This window comes from Telmatherina bonti, assembly GCF_933228915.1.
Source record: "Telmatherina bonti genome assembly, chromosome: 24".
In the NCBI taxonomy this organism is placed as follows: domain Eukaryota; kingdom Metazoa; phylum Chordata; class Actinopteri; order Atheriniformes; family Telmatherinidae; genus Telmatherina; species Telmatherina bonti.
In genome coordinates, this window is record NC_136633.1 from 26,268,586 (window position 1) to 26,286,691 (window position 18,106).

Consider the following 18,106-nt stretch of genomic DNA (forward strand, 5'->3'; position numbering starts at 1 on the left):
AAACAGACATCGCTGCAGTGATCAGCGGCCAGTTGCACACAAAGTCTCTCATGAAGTATGAATGGACTAAACATAAATGATTTTTTTTTTCATTCTTGCGGACTTGAGAGCAAGAACAAAGTTCTCGCTTCGTGGAGTACATAACAGGGTTAATACAGGATCAAGGTTTGCACCTTGACTCTTCGGATGTTTTTCGGCTTTGCTGCTGTGTTTGAGATCAGTGATCTGTTGTTTCATCCCATTTAAGGCAGACAAATATCCACATATTTCACTTTAATACATTTCAGTTTATCATTGACTAAATGACCCGAAGGTGTGCATGTCCTGCAGGTGGAAAACATAACCAAATCATCAGCCCTCCGCCGCCATGCTTGTCAGTTGGTGTGAGGTGTTTGTGCTGATGGACATTGTTTCAAAGGTCTTGTGGTTTCTTCAGATGGTATTTTACAAACCTAAGCTGCAAGCTAAGTTTGTAAACTGCACTGTCATGCTCTTTAAAAAGAGACTAAGCTTTTTTCATGCAATCCTTCCAAACAAGTTACACTTGTCAAGTCCTTCTCTAATTATACAGACACACGGTACAACGCTGAACGAGCTAAATGAGGTCTGTAGAGTCTGCACGCACCAGACGGTCTGATCTTGAAGGTTTTTCTCTTGTGATTAAACTTTTTCAGCGTCGTATTTTAAGATTTGCCTCAATGATGAGCAGCAACCACTGTTTCTCTAAGATCATTGCTGATGTCTTTCCTCCTTGGCATTAAGTTAACAAACTTGAATGTTTTAGACAGAAAACTGCCAAAGCTTCTGTTTTAATAAAACATATTCATACATAGATGGGGAGAATTTGGGGGTTTGGTGTCTCTTTTGGTTAAATTAGGGTTTGTAAAACTTCATTCATAGCTTTTTAGTCCCTACCACCATATTGCTGTATATTCAGAGTGAGAATTAAATCTGTTCCATTAGCATAAATAATCTGAGTTATTAGATTTAACAACATGCCAGTTGTCGAAATGGGGTGGACTTCCAGGCTTCCTGAGTACATTCATCCTCTTAGATGGCCTTTTCCTGAGATGGCACATCGGTTGTATATTTACCCATCTGTGCCAGCACAGTGGTCATTATTGATTCAGAAAGTCAATATAACTAAAGTTTTGCTACTCTAACAGCATCATTTACAGTTGTGAAATATAATAGAGTTTTTTGTATATTTCCTGTACAGCATCATGCTAAAACCATCAGTTGCGCTCAGGCTTCAAGCCTTGTATTTTCTCATTGATTGTGGATAAAAATGATCTTGATTCCATTTTCCAAGAGAAACCAAACCAATGTTTAAATTCAAGGTATGCTCCTTAAATTCCTCTACAATGATGTCCTGTTTTCCAAAATGCAAATGGCAAGACAGTAGACTTCAAGTGTGGTTTGGAAGCAGATTCTTGTAACTAAAACAGGATGCCAGCTGAATGAGCATGCATTTATAATGCGCAACACGGGCACGGAATCGTGGGTACAGCTGAGGTGAGTCAGGGAATCTGTATGTGAGTCTGGAGTCTTGTTTTTCTCTGCAGAAAAGTTTTGGGATGGCATCTTTTGGTGTAAAATATTCAGAAAGCTCTACAGCAGCACGCAAGCCAGTCCAACTCGTATGCTTCCTCTTTGTGTTGGAACCCTTGTCTTTTTCGGGTTTTAGTTATTTATGTGCTTGTCAGGGTTGTGCGTGCATTTTGGACTCGTAATCACCCCTTTTTCCTTCTGAAAGTTTTTATTCCCTTCTTGTTGGACGTCTCTTTGGTACCTGCAGACAATGTGCTATCACTGGAAACTTTAAGGGCTATTTTGAGGGTTTAAGTGTTGTTTGATGGCGTCCTTGTGGAGAAAAAATAGGTCAAACATTTTTCTCTATTTCACCCTTTTTTGTATGTTCATTATTTATTAATTTCTGATTTTTTTTTTTTTTTAAAGTGGAGTGTTGTGATACATTTTCACTGGTAGAAAAAGGAAAGAGATGATGTTCTCTTTTCTTCATTTATGTGAACTTAAAAATTCCCCTCTATAGAAAACACAGACATGCAGGCAATACATACAAGAAGGGCTGCAGCTAAAATAAATTACAATAAATCTTCTCAAGACATCACAATCCTCTCATCTTCAGACTTTGTAAAGACCTTGCCAGGCCAGGGGGGAGGGCGGGCTATGCTCCAAAATTTCTAAACCAAGACGTCACTGCTTTTTAACCCCATGGCATTATTTTACATAAAGCGCATTAGTGGGGGAGTTTAACATAAACAAAGCAGGCACGGCACAGATCTACATTTAAAAGACCTAAAAGCATACAAACATCCATACAAATGGCTGTAAGCCCAACAATAAATATGTTAAAATTGGACAAATTGTATTTTATCATAACAATTTTATGTAGAAAATGCTTGAGTGAGACAGATGTTTACGTTTTTAAATGCAAGAATTATTACATTTCTTTAAATAATAGCATTTTAATGTCATCAAAACTGTGCAGCAGGAGTAGTGAACTTCTTGAAACAAGAAAATATACATTTTGAAGACTTTAAACACAAAGATTTGCCACATTAATAACTTACTTAGTTTGAAAAATGGCAAAAAAGTGAACAATTTCAATAGTTTGGATCTACCAGCATTGCAAACACTGCTCTAAGGTTGTTAGTTTTATTTAGCTGGATTCAGCATTTTGATGCTACTGAGCTTTGCTACATGCTAGGCTAGAGTAAACTGAGTTGCTTTAAGTCATAAAAAGGTCAAATAAGGCCATTCTGAGTTTTGTTTGTTTAGTAAAACAGATAAAAAGAGCAAATTTTAGCATTAAATTCTATTTTTAGTCCAAATTATATCTGTCTGTTGTGACCAACAGGGACTTACCTCTACATGTTGACAGGTCTGAATCAATTTCCCCATAAGAGACTCCAGCTCATTGTTCCTCTTGATCAGATTGGTCAGGTTGGAGTCCAGGGCTTGCTGTGGCAGACATGAGACACATTTAGAAACGTAAGGAAAAAACATACCTGTGGCATAACTGCATAAATACAAAGGTTCCCAAAAAATCAACAAAGAAAACAATCAAATATTTTCAAAAGAAATAACGATTTTCCTCCAACTCTTCTCCATTCCCAGGACGTGCATGTACCTCTGAGTGAGGGTAACACTGCTCATCCCGGCCATGCCTCCTCATCCTGCTCTATCCGACAGCAGATCCTACTCTGGGAGAGGCTGTGACTGGGATAGCCACTCCGCTGAACACCAAGCCATGCACAAGCCCAGCCAAGCGACAAATCAGGCATCAAAAGCTTTCCCTATGAGAGCACACAGCAAAGCTCCGGGCAAACGAACCGGCAAACAGGTGACAGCACGTCAGAACAGTCCCTTGATGCTCCTCCCTTTTTTTTTACTCCTCTTCCATCCCTCCCCCTTTCCTTTCTCTTTCATATGTCAGGGCACAGGCTGTCTCCCTGACTTCCATGTTTCACATTATTGCCAAACCGAGCGTGTTTAAGCTGTTCCGAAGCCTCGTTTCCACTCCCCCCCATTCAAAGCAGCCTTCATGAAGATGTCAGGCTCAAACAAGGCATAAGAGGACATTTCAAACATTTTCCCCCAAAAAATTACTGGATCCATATCAGTAAGGCCAAAAACAGACATATTTTCTTCACTGTCTCACCTTTAAATCACCTTTTGTAAACAAGCTAGGCCTGATGTTACACTGAGGATTAAAAAGGTTCCACCTAAACAGCAACAGAGAGCGTGGATGGATTTGTGCATTTGTGTGTGTAAGTTGTGGTTGCACTCGAGGCTTAATGGTTGACCTTAATACGACGATGACACACAAAAGAAACACAAGGGTCTGCTTACACAGAAATATGGCGCTGTTATACACTAATAAAAGAAAAAACATAACCCCCTCCCCAAAGTGGGGCACCAGTAAACTATCCCCGCGGGCCAGCAATAAAAATACAAATAAATAAAATTACAGTGAAAATTATGAAAGAAATATAACATGTAGTGGCAGAAGAAAAATAGACCTCCATGTTTTCTAAACAAGTGTAATTTTATTTGTACCCTACAGGAGTTTAATGGAAGATGTTTCCAGTCAACATTAATCTTTTGACCAATTCATGTTTATCACTATGAATAAATTCACAAAAAATAGGTTATTAACTTGAATCTACATCGATTTTTAAATCTCCTTTTAGTAAAATTATGATCAGACTGACAGGTATCATGACTTTTAGTGTGAAATAATTGTTGTTTTTTTGTATCTTCAGTTTCAAGTTTTTTGGTTTTTTTTAATGTGATTTTACTTGAAATAATAAAATATAAATTTGTACCAATTTTCCACTATCTGTATATATATTCCGCTATATATATATATATATATATATATATATATATATATATATATATATATATATATATATATATATATATATATATATATATATATATATATATATATATATATACACATATATATATATATATATATATATATATATATATATATATATATATATATATATATATATATACACATATATATATATACATATATATATATATATATATATATATATATATATACACATATATATATATACATATATATATACATATATATATATATATATATATATATACACATATATATATATACATATATATATATATATATATATATATATATATATATATATATATATATATATATATATATATATATATATATAAACTTAAATAATAAATTACAACTGAGATAAAATATTTGTGTTCTGTGGATTAAAAACATTTTTTCTCGTTTTAGTCCGTGAAATTCAGGAAGTTTCTACACAGGACGGCACAGTCAAGTTATTCAAACAGTAAAACCGTCTTTTTTTTCTCATTTTCCTGCCTGACTTTTGTGAAATTGCCACTTTTTGCTGTAATTTCGGGAATTCAACATTTTCCACAGAGATATCAGATGATTGGAATACTTTGGTTTTTTGAGTGGCAGCAGTGGTGTGTGTCTGAGAAGAAGTGTGGAGGTTATTGTGGAAACACCCATCCTTTTTCAGAGATAAAATTATCCCCCTCACAGGAAATTGATGGAGCTGGTTGGAAATAACTTTTAAAGTCCTTGGCTTGGGGTCTGGGGAGAAAGAACCTTGAGGATAAAAGATGAGAGCGGCTGCTTGTGCCAACCTAGCTTTTATATCACAGATTGTTGTTGTTTGTAGTGATCCTTTTTATCTTATAATAAACTGACATCTATAATAAAACAGCTTATAATGGGCTGACAAGCGCCATTATAGATAATAAAACTTGATTAGCACATTTGCACATTGCTGATGCAGCTACTGTCTAGCTATGAAATTGATCTGTGCCAGAAAAAGGGAACATTTTATGACCTCCAGAGATGTAAGGGTACGATCTACGATGTCAGGACTGTGTGACATCACAGTTCTCAGTGCTAATGGGTGTGATTCAAGGTGAAAAAAAAAAACAATTATTCCAGGTGTTATGGCTCATTTAATAAATTGTCTTTTTCAGCTTCATTATTTTACCAACAAATAACCTGATTCCTCAGTTAGGTTATTTTGTCTTGGAATTTAGATTCTGAATTAAAAGTATTATTATATTAGGTTTTCTTTTAAGTTTATGATTGACAATGTATTTTGTACAAAGATCAAAGTTTGCACCATTAATGACAATTATGAATTAAATATTTAGTCCCCGGAGCTTCCTGCTGTTGGAAAGAGCAGGGCTGAAAACATTTAGGGTGCATTCACATCAGGATAGTCCGCTAAACTCGGTCCGATTAGGGACTCGGTTCAGTTGTAGAGGGTGTATCCATGCAGACTGAGATCGCATTCACGCTGCAGTTTGGTCAAACCAGTCAAACCATTAGAATAATATATCCCCATTCCCACCAAAGGTGGCGCTGTAATGGTAGTTAGCAAAAGAGAGGAAAAGACCAGCATGAAGAAGAAAACATGTTGAGAGTTAAACATGGAGACCAAACTATGGCTGTTTTGGGTTTTTATTGTGTCTTATACAAGTATACTGCAGAAATACACTGCAACCCTTATTTACCCACAATGCAATGCTACGCCAAATGCAGGAAGGTGTCAGGATTTGGGTTTTTTCCCTTTGCTTGGTTTTCTGGGTTCCTGTTTTATTTTGTAGTTTTCCTGTTTAGTTCCCTCGGTTCTCGTTTAGCTTCATTGATTTCCTGTTATTGAATTCACCTGGTTTCATTTTGTTAATTACTTCACCTGTCATTGTGTTCCGTGTATTTATACCCCTCACTTCTTGTCTTGTGTTGCTGGTTCATTTGTTGGTTTTTGGCCCTCACTTTGGCATGGATTAAAATGATGTCTGATTCCTGCATACCGGCTTCCCGACTCCTGCATTTGGGTCCACATCACTACAGCCACCGTGACAGAAGGGACTTTTTTTGTAGCCTACTTCCGGGATTTGGTCCGCTTGAAATGGACTGAGACCTGCGTTTGTAGGTGGACCGAGTCCGCTTCGGTGATCCAAATCTGAATTGGTTTGACGCGTTCAGATTTCCCCAAACGAAGCAACTTTCCAAGCAAATGGACTCAGATTTGAATAAAAAAGGCTGATGTGAATTTGTCCTAAGCACCAAGCCTCTGAGAAGATCTGAACCAAAGCAATTGGCGAAAAAAGGATAAAAAGCTTAAAATAATAATAATAATAATAAAGGAAAAGTGTTTGTTGCATACTCTGATAGCATTTTGGGTCCTGAGTATGAGATGAATGCCATACATTTGTATTTTTAGTTCTACTTTTTTCCCTAACAAACACACAGTTGTCTCGTGTAAAGAAGAAAAAATAGTCCTTCTATTAGTGGGTTCGACTTGTAAGGACCGTTGGAAGGTTCGGGCCCAAGGCAACCAAAGCCCACCTTGTGGATCTGAGAGACTCCACCGGCTTTGACAAACCCACCCCTGTCTGATGTCAGGGACCATCTCCTTGTTATGGATTGAAAAGGCCATTAAAAACTTTGCTCATCAATAAGTTATGAATTAGTCCTCTCATGTCTGATTATCAGTTCTGGAACAAAAGATCCATCACTTCTTTGTGTTTCTAATTTCTTTCTTTTTTTGCTCAGTTTTTCCTTTGCTCGAGGCTCGCTTGTCTCTCAACCATGACCAATCCTTTTATTTCTCAGGTGTCCCCAGAACAATGGTCCTCCCTTTGAGTGCTTTGCTTTTAGGCCGCATCTCCTTTACAAGCAAGAGTCATGACCGCTCCTTTTAGTCTGATAGAGAAACACTTTTCCATTTACAGAAGAGCTCACTCATGAAACAAACAATGTTTTCTATCAAACAGAGAAGCCCCACTCCTCTGGTAATAACAGATACATACAGTACAGCTGTTTCTGGAGACATGGGGCCGAAAAAAAAAAAGGCTTCTGTTATTCATCTCTTATGTAAGAGAAACAAACCTTAAAAAAGCTGCAGCTCCTGCGGGTTTGAGATCAGTGGCGTGCCATCATAGAAATGATGACAAATGTCAAAAGGAAAACAGCTTTGTGGGAAATGTTAAAGATGTTTAAGTGAACCAAATGGAAGGGTTTTGCTTCATTATCATAGAGAGGATGTTAGTAGATGGATGGAGAGCTGAGGTTGCAGAAATAACCAGCTCTGTGGAGAGGGGGCGACCCATGTCAGCATCACCAGGCAGTTGGTTACTTTCCACCACTAGTTTCTGGTTGTGGAACAACTTTGCACGCTTGCATCTTAGCTGAGAAAAGTCATTAAATCAAGATGGATTAATCTTGCAGAGATTAACTGTATGCTGAGAAAATCTGGGCTGCAGAAAGAGAGAAGTGGAAGAGTCGGACTTTATGGATGAAATGGCAGGATGATTGACGGATGATGAAACGGAGGGGATGGTTAATCTCTAAGACATAAATACTAACTAACACCATGGAATATGTAGATATATGTTAAAGTCTAAAATGTGTCTGCAAATAAAAACACTTAATAAACTGATGGAATCCCACACAGATTCTTGTCTTCTTACACTGCAAAAAAAATCTGTGTTACTAATGATTGTTTTGTATGAGGCAGTTTCTTTCCTGGGTGTAAATATCATAGTCTGGGAAAATCAAATAAAAAATTGGGATTTTTTGCTTCATAATTTTAATATATATATATATATATATATATATATATATATATATATATATATATATATATATAAAAATAAATAAAAATAATCTCCCAAAGTTTTTATTTTTTATTTTTACTGTTTTTATTATCCATATTGGGCATTATAGCAGCAGAATGATGGTCTGGCCACTGTGTTGTTTTTTCCTCATTGAAATCAAGATAAATGACGTGGGGAAAAAAAAGTTTCATACATTTAATGTTAAAAATATACAAAAAATCAGCATATATATATATATATATATATATATATATATCAAAAAATGACTTTTGTTGTTAATCAGTTTCATGGTCATAATCATAAGCACTTATGTCTCTACAAAGACAAAAATAAAGGTAGATGATGTCATTTTTCAGGCCGTGTTTGCTGTTGGGAGTAATGGTGATTGGACCAGTAAGGAGGCGTTTCCTCTGAGCCTGACATCCATTAACTTGGCAATCTCTTTTTAAAAACTGAAAACCTATTTGTAAAAACTCGCTTTTGTTGCAATTTTTTTCTAACTTCTTGTTTCTTGTATTTTATTGTGAAGCGCGATGATTTTACTTTGGAAAAAAAGCAACAAATGAAAATTTGTTTACTCATCTATAAATATTTACATAAATGCGTGTCGTTATATCCATGTGTTTAATTTCAATTAAAATTTTCAACTACAGATAGTTTTTCTTATATAATACTGGAGGATAAAATAAAACTTTTAAACTTGAAAACATTTCTTCTAAAATGACAAAAGTGGTCCGTACAAAATTTTTTTTTTTTTTTTTTTTTTTTTTGTTTTCTTTTCTAGAATTACGGTGATGGTTTCAAAAAATTCATGCTTCAATGATTTCACTGACAGACATTTTTTATGTCCTGTGAATTTTCAAAATTTGCTTATTTGCCAGTTAAAGGGCTAAAAAGGGACAGTGCATTTTAATATGCATGTTGATATGAATACACAAGATTAAAATGGAAGCTATTGACTATCTTTAGTGCCTTCGCAGTCTGACATCATGAAAATATGTTTATTCTAAGATTAATAACATATCTTTCATTTCCATTTCATCAGAATGAATATAGATCAACTTCACACAGCAACTTATTGAAATAAATAAACATTTTTTTCTTTTCTATTGATCTTCAGAAGCTGCGAACTACGTCTCTACCTTCATGCCAAGTTCACACGTGCATGTGCAGAACGACTTGACTTTCATTCCAGCTCCCATGTTATCAGATGAGGACATTTGGTGGCCTGATGCCTGTTTCATCTAAATCATGCATAACGAAGAGCTGCTTCCTTAAAGGGGTGCTATGGTGGTATTTTGAGTTTTCTGAGCTTTCTACAGTGTTACAGTGTTGAAACCTCATCAGACATGTGAACGACACTGTTTTTTATCACCTAAACGCATGTTTGAGTTTGAGTTCCAGCACTCTCTCCGTTCGGTTTCCATAGCGACGAAAAACGTGTCGTTTTAGAGAGTTTTTTCTACTTGGAAATCCTTGTGACGTCCCGGGGGATAAGGTTCGGTGATTGGTTACCTTCTACTGGTTAACAAAGGCATGTACAAATACATCAGGCGGGTGGAAAATGTGGGATAAAGTTATTTCCAACGATGGCTGGTGAGTTTACCAAAGAGAGACATCCTGCTGCATTCGTTGCTGTGGGTTGCTGTTTTCCACTTCGTTTTCAGGCTCTGATTCAGGTTCCAACATGTAGAGCTGTATGCTATGTGTTGACATTGTATTTTATTGAGTTCATATTAGCCTAATCCTTCTGTTTATGAGATGTTACAATGACAGCGAAAGCAGGTGCGGTGCGCGCTCCCGATGTAGTGCAGCGGCGGGAGGCGGGGCTTAATGCGGAAGAGTCTCAATCCACTCGTTTTGCCCGCAGGCTGATCTGACAGCCTACGGAGAGGGTCGGTCTGAAGTAAATAAAGTGATTTGTGACAATAACTCCATCAATCCCAGCCCTTCTGGGCTCAGAAATAAAAATAAATTAGCCTGAAATGCACATAATAGTTCCACTTTAATGCGTGACAAAAGCATCAAGGCAGCAGCGTTTAGTAGAATACAGTAGCAACAATGGCTGGTTATCAACAAAACGCTGTTAAATAATGTCAGTATGTCTGAAGCATTAAAAATACAGATTACCTGCTGTCATAATGACAATCAGCAATTCTAATAAAGTTTTACAGAATAGATTAAAGCAGCGTATTATGACTGTTACCTAAATGATCCGTGTGCTGTAAAAACTTTACAAGCGCTGCTGGAGCACAGAAGCTGGGGATGTAAATATGAGCATGCTTCAGCAGTATCACAGCGATCACGCACAATGGATAGTCCATGCTCCCGGCGCGGACGGTATTGTGTCATGCTGTGCCAGAGTTTGTAGGGGTCACCTCCAGGCTAAAAGGGAATAACCAATGTTTTGCATGAACACGTCCAGCCAGCTGGGGGGCTAAACAGGTGGCCAGAAGCCCATCTAATTTTCAACAAGATAAGTTTTGTTAGTTTCCCTGTGTGTGGGAAAGGAAGTGTTGCCCATGCTGTCTGAGTGTATTGTGAGATTAGTGCGACGGGAAGGATGGGGGGAGGGGAGTTAGTACATGTGCGTGCAGACATACATGTGTGGCTGTGCATGTAATTATGTGGCAGAAGAACAACTTAGTGAAGCAATCATATGTGTTCTGTTTTACCATCTGCTTGCAGAGTCACATGACCCGTGTCAAAACAGCAGGACATGTAGTACGTTAGGAATAACACCGCATGGGTCTTTTAAAAGACTATCCCCATCACACTCAGACTGTTTAACATTTTAATCAAACCTTTAAATGAATAACTGAACACAGATCCACAGCAAACAAGCCGGAGTCTGAACTTCACTTAAAGCGACAGATGTTTTCGCCTCACAAGTTTCAGCTAAAAAAGCAGCTATATTGGTATTTCCATTATATGTTAAAGCCTTACATTCATTTAATATGTTGATAATGATAATCCACAGATCGATAATGAAACCATGGTGTATTGGCAATATTGTGGTGTTTGTTGCATATTTATGTTATTTGTTCTCTTGTAGTCATGAAAATCCCAAAGATCTTCTATTTTGTCCTGTTCTGGATGGTACTAACCAAATTTTACCAGCATCCAGATCTAACTATTGCATCTTGTGACACCTCTTGGGAACTCCTCCTGCATTATTGCCCAAGCACCCTGAACATGTATTGTTGTGTATGCATTCATACTGAAAATATCCCCATCCTACAGGAATACTTAGGAATATTTACTGGAGCTAAAACAAGATTTATTCTCTGCAAACAAATAAAAATCTGTCCATTTGCTAACAGACAGACAGCCAGAGAAACAAACAAACAAAGTAGTTATCACTTACATGGTGTTAAATGCTGCCAATTCCTCATTTGTGCTAACTTATAGCCTATCCATAGCATGTTAGGTTTGTTAGCATCACCTGTTGTCCAATCAGTTCTCTTAGAAAACAATTGCAAATGTAAAGTGACATCAGTGCTTGGGCATTAAAGATAGTCTACAGACACCACATATCGTGCTCAGATCCAGGGACACATGCAATTGACATATTCAAACACAACAGAGCAATCTGAATGCTAATGCTAATTAACCCATACAGTAATGTAGTACCAGTCGTTACCGCTAGCTGGCTAATGCACCAGTACTGGGACAAAGAGTCAATACCAGTCTCTCACTGACTTTCTGAGAGTCAAAGACCAGCTGCTGTTTGACTTTCACTGACAGATTTGTCAGCAGAACAGAACATCGTATGTAACTTTAAATACCGACCTATTTCTCCAAAACTTGATCCTGCTGACCCCTGAAGATCCAGAGCTAAAGTCAATTATGTCTATTAAAGTCATCAGCATGTCAAACATAGCAAATTCCTCAAGACAGCCAACACAGACTTGTTTTTCCCAACTGCAGACCTGCATGAGCACACATACAAGCTACCTCTGTGGCCCTACAATAGTCATGCTTAATTAGGCACACTTGCACCCAGCAGGCAAGTGACACTCATTAACCTGCAACCCCATTGAAGACTCTATGCCTTGTCACTAATGACACACCCCACTTTCCCTATATTTGCATGCCTGCGAATACCCTTCTGGCTCTCTAGCATGGTGCAATGATTATACTAATTGCTTAATTATTCAGGAGAGATAATAAGTCAGCATGAAATGATAAAATCTCGGTTGATAATCGAGTTTGATACCTGCGTAGGGATAATAGGAAATTTCATCCTTCAGAGCAGAATGGATTTAAAGTTTTAAATTAACTATGTGTGCAAGATAAAGAAGGTTGGAGGCTCTATTTCCTGATCTGTAATTAGCTGGAGCCAAATTCCTCTGGAAGAAGCAGCAGGTTTTAATAACACTGAAAGACTGATAGAAAAACCACAACTGGTGTCCTTACCTTGAGTTTTTCATAGCGGTCGCTCAGTGCTGCCACCTGGTGGTCTCTGTGCCGTCCGACCAGCTTGCACAGTGAGCAGATCAGCTGATCATCGCTGACACAGTACATGTTCACCTTTTCCTCCTCGTGCTCCAGGCACTGGAGCCCTCTGAGGTGGGAGTCGGGCATTGGCTCGATGAGCCGGTGACCCGTGAATGGCTTCTTGTTGGGGTGTGTTGCTTTGAGGCACTCCTCGCAATACGACACCTCGCAAGTCACACATGTCTTAACAGCATCCTGTGGCGGGTCTTGCTCACAGAACTGGCACTGGACCGGCTCCGGTGGCGTGCCTGGGCTGGACATGGCGGCGCTGACGGGGACCAGTGCCAGTCGGTTACTCCCTTCCTCGGAGGGAGAGTTGGGCCCGCTTTGTGGGCCGGGAAGTGGAAGCGGTAGAGGTAGCCCAGCTGAAGATGAGGCTTGTTGAACCCTATCAATGATATTCTGCAAGGTTACGTTTCTCTTAAGTCCTTCTAGTCCACGTTCTGGACTCAGGGAAATGACATATCTACAAGTCGGGCACTGGAAAGCCCCAATGTTGTGAACGGATTCGTTGGTGGCGCAGTGGGAGACAAGGATGCGGTGGGCACAGCCGAAGCACAAGCTGTGGGCACAGGGGAGCAGCAGCGGGTCTTCAAAGAGCTCCAGGCAGATTGGGCAGGTCAGCTCTGACTCCAGAGTGTCCATCCTGCTCAGAAAAGGCCAGGCGGGACCAGGCACAGTGTCAGCGAAATCCAGAATAGCCGCTCAGCTGTCTGGAGACCAGAGACAAAGAGATGGAAGGGGAACAGAGGGAGAAGAGGGGGAAAAGAAAGCACAGGGGATTTATGATTTAATAACATGAAAAGAATTGCCTTTGGTTTCTGTCTTGAGGGGACTTATATCTCAAAATAACAGACCACAGAGTGGACTTAGAGAAAACTGCACAGAAAATGGTGTCAAATCTCCCAAAACACCCAACCAACAGATGCATTAAAACCACGGATTCACAACCTTCTGAGCCAGAGAGTGGTTGGCATCCTTCCCCATTTGCTTTAAAAGAGCGGATGCTGTTGACCCATTTTTTAGTCTTTAATGATACTTATTGTTTCAGACTGTGCCGCTGCACGCAGCGACACTTGAGTTTTGGCTGAGCTTTGATTAAGAAGATTGCCATCTTGCAGCAGACTGAAGAATTTCAAGCGCTGCCATCACATTCACGCTTCAAGGAAAACTTTGTGTGGAAGTTCTTAAAACTGGATTGCTGCTGTATTGCCTCTACAGCGGTTACTGACTGTCTTTAATGGATTCGCAGTGGGAGTGAGTGATACTTTAAGAGCAGTTGTGGCTGCTGGAGCAAATTGGCAGCCAGTACTGGCACATATTTCACTGCTAAGAACGACTTTTAACAAGACGCAATTTCTACTTGTGGTAATATTTTAGTTCAAATCTTTAAGACAGAGCTAAATGTAAGCTCTTTGGAATAATAATTATGGAAGTACGGCGACATTTCGATATTTGCTGCAGCAGCTGCAGCCACATCTGTCGTCACTTAGTAATTAGTGCACAACTTCCTCCTGCAGAGAGGCTCGTTCTCAATTTCTGTGCTGTCAGGGGGTCTCCTGGGCCTCGGGTTTCAGATATGTTGTGGGCATGTTCATGTTTTTTTAATTGAAAAATGTTTCAACAGAAGTACATGAAGCAAAAAAAGGGTGATGACAACAACAGCTGAGCCTCTTCCGCATGTCTTGTTTTAATGAAGATGTAGGCGGTGCCAAAATCAGTCTGTATGAAATATTATGGTATTAGTTTTGCATCCAAAAGGAGAAGAAAAAATGTTCACTTTTCATGTTGTTTTTTTTTTTTTTTTGTGCAATTCCTATCTAGTCAGGAAGATATGTCGGTGATTGATAAAAAAATTTGAAAAAAAAAAGAGGAGCATTAACCAAAAACTGCTGATATTTCACTGGCAAAGCATACACTGCTTTGCAAAAGCCTAGAGCCACAATTTATTTAATAGTATTAATACTTTAATGAAGACTTTTTGTTAAAAAAAAAAAAGCAAATATAGATGAAGCCTAATAAAAGGCCACAAAAGAATTTCTGCAATTAGCTTGAAAATTGCGCAAATTTCGGACCGAGTTTACTTGTTTTATGCAAGTATACTGCAGAAATACACTCCAACGATGGACACATTATGAACATCAGATGAGGCAGATGACTTTTAAACGGCATCGCTACCCCAAATGCAACACTACACCAAATGCAGGAAGTGATTCTTTTTTTTTTTTTTTTTTTTTAGTCCGCTTCCTGTATATGGTCTGCTTGAAATGGACGGAGACCTGCATTTGTAGGTGGATTAAGTCCACTTTTTCGATCCAGATCAGAATATGTTCGGTGCATTCACATTTCCCCAAACGAAGCAGACTTTCCGAGCAAACAAAGTAGGATTTGGAACAAAAAGGCTGATTTAAATGTGCCCTAAGAGGGAAATCTCTGAGAACATCAGAGCTTGAAAGTCAATATTTGATCTAAACCCCAAGCTTTGGAAGTTGTCTTCTGGAATTGTTCCCCTGACCTCTTGAAAGACCACGTGAGTCCACACTGTTCCAGTGATGTTGGGGTTTGGGCAATGGGGACCATAAATCACTCCATCCAACCTGTTGCTACTGCAGACCTCAGTCTTCAAGTTTCCCCCCTCTTTTGGACAAGGTGTGCTGATATTTGCTTCTTTTTAAAATAATTACCTGTTTGGTAATCAATGTGTCAGTGCAGAATACATTTATGTCTATCAAACAGAGCTTTTGTCAATTTTTCAGATATTTGGCTGCAAAAACTGGAGAAAATTGTCTTGTTTTGACAGGCTGCTAATAAATACCTTACAAAAAGGGGGAAAAAAATCAACATTGTATCTTTGCAAAGTTTTCTGGCAGAACTTTTAGGTCAGGTGCTTTTTATAGATCCTGGAATGGTGCAGAGCTCAGCGTCACACAACTTGACCAAAACCACAGACTTACAAAATGATCATGTACAAGAGTGAAAAAGCAGGTGACGTCCAAAAACATTGAAATATGTTCCAGAAGCTGGGATAAGTATTGCTCAAGTCACTTTAAAAGATTGCAGAGCACAACATAAAGAATTGAAGGAGGTTTTAGGCTTTTATATGGTGCTGTACACTCAGTCTTTATAGGCTTCTTTATATAAAGAAATAAAGATTTGAAACGGGTGATTTACTGGTTTTACTAGAAAGAAAAGTGACTGAACTTTCCACCAAGTCCTGAATAATAAATTAATGCCACTGAAAAAAATACATTCATTGTATTTTTTTGCAAATTGGATCCAAAACCCACTCGGGGGTTTTAAAAGTGGATTTTTACAGAGATTGATCTCAGTCAAATTGAAGCACATCATTATGATGATTTCACCAAATTCAGAGTGACAGTGTCGGGTATAATCAATGCTGCTGCTGGCAGAGGAGGCTGGAGGACAACATGTGCCATGGCACTCGGTCAAACGGGGGGGTCTGTGCAGAAACTGTCGGACAAATGCTCAGACTCATTAATAAGCTGTCGCGTTTTCAAAGCATAAAAACAGTGTTTGTTTACTTCATGAGTCAAACGCATGCGTTCGTTCTAGGCAGGAAAATAAATCGGCTCTTATCTCCAGTCGGTGGCATTTTCAGCAGATGTCACTGTTGACTGAGATTAAGGCTCGGGTGCATCAATGGAGACGACTTCTCTAAGTATCTGCTCATTCCCTGTCAGTCTCTGTGCATGGTTTCTTCTCACCCTCAAAGGAAAAACAGAAAAAAAACAAGTACTGCAGATAAAGCAGCCTCACTTGCACTCTCTGCAGTGCATGTAGTTCCAGACGCTGTCATATTTGAGGGCAGATAAATTGCTGATTCAGATAACAAATGAAAGGAAACTTGGACACATAAAATACTCTGTGTGGTGAGAATTCACAAAATACAGAGATCTGGAGTTATAAATAGTTTCTTTTTTTTTAGGTTATTTCCATCTGCAGATGGCTGTTAGCAATATAAACAGAGTGACATCATATCTTTATGCAGAGCATCATTTATACAAGTAGAGAAGGAAAATTAAGTTGTTTAATCCATTCTGAAGCACAGAGTAAAGGGAAATTTTCACAACTTCCCTCTAAAAAAAAATAAGCTTCACGTCAAAAAACTTACAAAATTGAGAAATTGAAAAAAACTTTATCAAAATTTACACAAATATGGAAGGATGAATGAGAAAATGGAAGTAATTTAGAGATCACAGACAGTTGATGAATGAAATGTGAATAAGTCTGACCTGTAAAAACAAATCCAAAACCAAACAAATGTTCTGTAAACTTGAATGCAACGACCGACAACGTACATGCCCTCTCGGAAAGGATTTCAAACAGCCAGTTTTTTTCTGTAATCATTGATTTTAAGCAAAGTAGCAACAATTACTCTTTGCCATGTTTGTAATGAGATGGACACAGATGGGGTGAAATGCCTCCGAGCACACCATAGATGACACTGTTGAACCAGACATTGAAATGAAGAAGCACAAATAGGAAGAAGCAAACTGGAGAATGCAGCAAAGAAAAAGATGCTGCATTCTAAGGAGGAGAAAAAGTAAAAACAAGAATATGAATAAAAGGAAAAAGGCCTTTCCCAGTGGAGGCAGAATTGGATTTTAAAGAAAAAGGATCCTCATTGTTTATTTTTCCCCAACATCACTTTGTGTCCCATGACTGTCAGAGCTGCCAACGTGTGTGAAAGGCTTCTGCTGTGTGAGGAATGTCAGTACCACCGCTTTTCAGTGGGGGGCAATGCAAGGCTGAATGAGTAGTGGAGGAATCCTTCAGTGTTTTTCCTGCAGCTTCTACATATGAGCAAAAATGATGCTTCGCTTCAAGCAGAACCAGCTTGGAACACGACTCCTCGCATGCTGTCCCAGTATATGTATTTATTGCCATAAATTTCAACACATGTACAAATGTACATGTACGTTGAACTTTGTTTGAAGCACATTCGTCTTTTGTTTTTACTTCTCAGGTCAAATTAAACTTGTCTCTAAACCTGACCTGACAAAAGCTTTTTATAAGCAAACCGTAATAACTTGTACGTGATTTCATAGTTTAATCATTTCTTTCAGGAAAAAAAGAAAAGAACTCTTCATGGCAACTGTGTATCGTTGTATCTCTGGGTTTTCTGAATTTATTCATCAAATTTCCGCCCATGCCTGCATTCTCTTCCTAATTCTCCCTAATTAAAATGTTAGCTGTCAGTTCTTTCAGGAATTAAATCATTGTGACAGTTAATTCACTTCTAGGCTATCTGGCTTGGGACATGGAGGTTACATTATGACTCTGGTATTTCCCCACTGCCAAGAAGCAAGCTCTGCATATGAGACAAACATTAGCATTTGTGTCTACCTCTAGGCTAGCAAGCTAAAAATGCAAATTAAGACAG

General features: G+C 38.5%; 1 protein-coding gene across 1 annotated transcript in view; it reads right to left on the reverse strand.

The window, feature by feature from the left end:
- LOC306774222 (E3 ubiquitin-protein ligase Midline-1-like) overlaps positions 1-18,106 on the reverse strand; it is a 44,968-nt gene that overhangs the window by 15,433 nt on the left and 11,429 nt on the right. Inside the window, exons 2-3 of the mRNA XM_079264213.1 lie at positions 12,622-13,415; positions 2,890-2,985 (exon numbers count right to left, since the gene is read on the reverse strand). Coding sequence (XP_079120339.1) covers positions 2,890-2,985; positions 12,622-13,347 — 822 coding nt within the window. The 5' untranslated portion in view covers positions 13,348-13,415. The remainder of the gene's footprint in view (positions 1-2,889; positions 2,986-12,621; positions 13,416-18,106) is intronic.